Raw genomic sequence first — 4,054 nt, 5'->3', positions numbered from 1 at the left:
GTAACTCATAAGCATAGAATCGTCATGACATTCTTCAGCATTTAAAATGCTTTCTCATTTGAGCGACATATGATATGTTCTAATCAAGGTTTTCAAATAGGGATACGTATCGTGTATCGGCTTTATGATTTTTCATATCGTATCGGGATACGTATCGAGTATTGTAAGATACGGTAACAAAAGTTAATTTACACTAACTAATCATAAATACATTGCAATAAACTACAAATTGATAGAACATATGAAAAAGAAAAGCATTTAGGATGCAAAATAACACATCTTAGGCCATCTAAAGTGTTCCAAAAGAGTAAGGTGTACCAAAAGATCAAGTATTAGAGATTTACATCCTCTATCCACCTTAATTGCATGGTTTATAACCATTTAATACTAATATGCTAACTTAAAAGCTTAAAAGTCAAAAGTCAAAAGTCAAAAGTAACAAGTAAACAAACATATCAAGTTTGTCTTTTTGCTCAAATCTCCTATTCCAACTCTCACGGCAATGTCGTAAAGATCATCATCATCTTCAAGGTCATCCCCAAGCACCACCCCATCATCACCAATATATTCTTCTTCTTCTTCCTCTATTTCTTCTTCTACATCATCATCAATAATTTCAACCTCATTCTCTTTTGCAACAAATTTCCTTTTGCCTTTTCTGTCATTTTGAAGGTTTATTGGTCCTATAAAAATGAAAGCAATAACCAATTAACTATTGCATTTACATATACATAAATATAATTATTTGAAAGAAGATAAAGATTGCATCCTATGAAATATACCTCTACGTCATTTTCTACTAGTTTCTCCCTCATTAACTTCAAAGCACTCATTCATATCCATCGATGAAGGGTCTAGCGGTAAGCATGGGTCTTCTCTTTCGGTAATCCATTCATCATTGGATTCCATATCGGAGAGATAAATAGGATCGTAAGCATCACTATTTTCCTCTCGTTTCTTTTGCCTCAACTCTAAAGTGAGATTGTACTTGACAAAGACTAATGCATTCAATCTTTGTGCTTCTAACCGGTTCCTCTTCTTTGAATGGATGTGTTGAAAGGTACTCCAATTTCTTTCACACCCAGTAGCACTACATGTGAGGGATAGAACTCTTGTGGCTAACTCTTGGAGTTCTTTGCAACAACCTCCATAGCTCTCCCACCATAGTCCTCAAAAGAGAAAGCCAAATTAGTGCAAGAAAGAAACATTGACAAACATTATTAAGATAAGAGTTAATACCGGGTTGTTTATTCTCTCTAGTTATAACGGCCATATCAATGCCAAACATACCAACGGCATTATGGAATTTGTCCATTTGGGCATCAAGTTTTAATCTTGCTTGGATACCCGGATACATCCTTTCTATGACCGTGTACAATCCCAATCTCACTTCCTCATCCGCCTCAAAGGAAGCATCATAATGAAACCTAAAATGAACATTGAAACTAACATTCATGATAGAAAGTCACAAGAAAAAATGATTTCATTATTCACAGATTAAATGTTACCTAGGATTAAGAAAATAAGCCACCGCATGAAGAGGTCGATGAAGTTGCAATGCCCAACGCTCATCAACAATCTTCCAAATCGCAGCATATCTTCTTTTCACTTTGTCGAAATTTTTCTCAATTTGTTTATTTGCCCTATCCATTGCTTTATAAATATAACACATGGCGGGCTTTGCATCACCATAAACTAGTCGTAGGACTTTAACCAAGGGAAGTACTAGTCTTAGGACTTTAACCAAGCGAAGTACACCTTTCAAGAAATACCTAATTGCATTCCAAAACTTTGCATCCAACACTATTTGTTGGACATCTAACCCATTACAAGTATTGGCATAAGAACTTTTACACCAAGCTGAAGAAGTAAACATGGCTCTAAGTCCATTTCTTTGAGTCATGATACTCTTCAAAGTGAGGTAGGCGGTGGCAAACCTTGTCACAGCGGACCTTGCTAAGTTATAATTCTTTGTATGTTTCCTCATCAGATTAAGCACCCAAGTATGTTGGTAGATATAAACGGTGAGTGTTTTTGCTTTGGTAATTGTGTCATAATGCATCGGTAGCCTGCCAATATCTTTAAGCATCAAATCAATGCAATGAGCTGCATATGGAGACCAACTAAGTTTTTTCCTCTTGTCCATTAGCAACTCACCGGCAAGGACAAAAGTGGATGCACTATCGGTGAATACTTGTATTGCATTTTCTTCACCAATTTCCTCGACAAAAGTATCAAGCAACTCAAACAAAGCAACACCATTCTTGATAATTTAGGAGGTATCCAATGATTTTAGGAAAATGGTTCCTTTTGGACTATTAACAAGAAAATTAGTGATAGAACCACACCCATCTTGCCATCCATCCGACATCAAAGAACAACCTGTTTTCTTCCACTCACTTTTGTACTTGTCTAAAGTTGAATGCACATTTTCAACCTCTTTCTTCAAGAATGTGACTCTAACCTCATGATATGAAGAAGGTTTCAAGCCCTTGCCATATTCCCCGATTGTACGGCAGTGTGAAACCATGAACTCTTAACCAAGCTAAAGGGCAAAGCCTCTGCATATATCATTCTACATATGTCAACACATGGTTTTGTTCGATCCTTCAACATAGAAGGCATAGTGACTTGTTTCGCCTTTGTTTTGCTCACATATTGATCCATACTTCCTCTTTTAGATATCACATTTTCCACCTCATCAAAGCAATCCACATCATCTTGGTCAATGTAATTTCTTTGCTTCAACTCTCCCAATATTTTTAGAAACATATTTGTAACATCTTCTGGAACTTTTTCACAAGGTTTTGCATTATGATGGGTACGAGCTAAGTGGTGCTTCATTCTACTCACACCACCGGACAATGTCTTACCACAATAATTGCACACTAGTTTTAGTCTAGTGTTATCAACAGCTTCAGGATCTGTTAGCTCAATAGCACATACACAGTGGTTCCATGTGGGATCTACCACATTCTTACTTTTCTTTTTTGGTGGAGCCATAACACTACATAACAATACAAAAGATTGCATAAAATATATTTAAAACTGTAAAAGAAAGTTATGGGATATTGGGATAGTAAAATACAGTGCTCTGTGGGCTGTGATGATCAATAAATAAATAAATAAATACAGTGCTCTATTTTTGTTGTCTCTTAGTGGAATGAGGAAGGGACATGCTTTACTTAGTTTAAGGTGTACCAAAAGATCTCTGGTCAGTGATATCAAGAAAGGGCTTTGAAAATTGAGAAAAAAGGGTCTGTGGTAGACTGGTAGTTGAATATGAATAATGGAGTCAAAGTATCAAACATAAAACTGCACTCAGTGGGCTTTATCCTACATTTAATAGTGTACTGTTGTCTGCTGCTACTGCATATATACATATATATATATTATATACAGTATACACATATACTACTATACAATAGACATAGAAAGCAACAAAAACAGAGCATCGACTTTACCCAAAAATAAAAAAACAGAGCACTGAAACTCTCAAGTCTCAAAGAGGACCAGATTTGTGAAAGGAGCAGAGTTTCAAAGATCGAACCAAAACCATACCTCTCAGTCAACGAAAAGAGCAAAGCTTTCAGAGATCGGAGAGTAGCAGTCGGAGAGAGGAGTCCTTTCATCATTGATTACGTCAGAGACTTAACGGAGAGTGGAGTCGACTAGGGCTTAGAAGTCGTCCATGGTGTATCTCGGTGGGTAAAAGAGTTAGGGTATGAACCGTATGGGATTAAAGTTGACTCGGGGGTTTAATAAGGTACGTTTTTACTCTCAAAAATAGTATGATACTACCTCGTATCCTGATACGTATCGACTCGTACGATACTCCCAGTGTAGTGTACGATTTTTGTTCAAAGACGATACGACGGTCGATACGTATATATTTACATATGATACGTATCGCGTAGCGTACGATTTTAACAACACTGGTTCTAATGCTGCTAATCTAATTTGACAATTCATTTGTATACCCATAATTCTAGTGTTGTGTTTGTCTGTAGGATCTTCTGTTCCACGTTCCTATGCTTCAAGTAACACCTACGTG

The 4,054-nt window shown here is 36.6% G+C and overlaps 1 protein-coding gene across 1 annotated transcript; it reads right to left on the bottom strand.

Annotated features, from left to right (window-relative positions):
* Positions 1–460: 460 nt before the first annotated feature.
* On the bottom strand, positions 461–3,635 carry LOC131321250 (uncharacterized). Its single transcript, XM_058352253.1, has 6 exons — positions 3,562–3,635; positions 2,497–3,007; positions 1,509–2,263; positions 1,240–1,427; positions 783–1,169; positions 461–683 (listed from the first exon to the last, which is right to left on the bottom strand). The coding sequence occupies exons 1-5, from the start codon at positions 3,633–3,635 to the stop codon at positions 790–792; spliced, it is 1,908 nt and encodes a 635-aa protein (XP_058208236.1). The 3' UTR covers positions 461–683; positions 783–789.
* Positions 3,636–4,054: the final 419 nt, after the last annotated feature.

This window comes from Rhododendron vialii, chromosome 3a (assembly GCF_030253575.1).
Source record: "Rhododendron vialii isolate Sample 1 chromosome 3a, ASM3025357v1".
Taxonomy (NCBI): domain Eukaryota; kingdom Viridiplantae; phylum Streptophyta; class Magnoliopsida; order Ericales; family Ericaceae; genus Rhododendron; species Rhododendron vialii.
The sequence above is the reverse complement of the archived record's forward strand: the minus strand, read 5'-3'. Positions and strand labels throughout refer to the sequence as shown.

Excerpts from the sequence above, each read along its gene's own strand:
- LOC131321250 (XM_058352253.1), bottom strand. The coding sequence starts at position 3,635 with ATGATGAAAGGACTCCTCTCTCCGACTGCTACTCTCCGATCTCTGAAA. Across the intron at positions 1,428-1,508 it reads GCTTATTTTCTTAATCCTAG|GTTTCATTATGATGCTTCCT; the intron begins GTAACATTTAAT and ends TGTTCATTTTAG. Across the intron at positions 1,170-1,239 it reads TAGAGAGAATAAACAACCCG|GACTATGGTGGGAGAGCTAT; the intron begins GTATTAACTCTT and ends TTCTCTTTTGAG.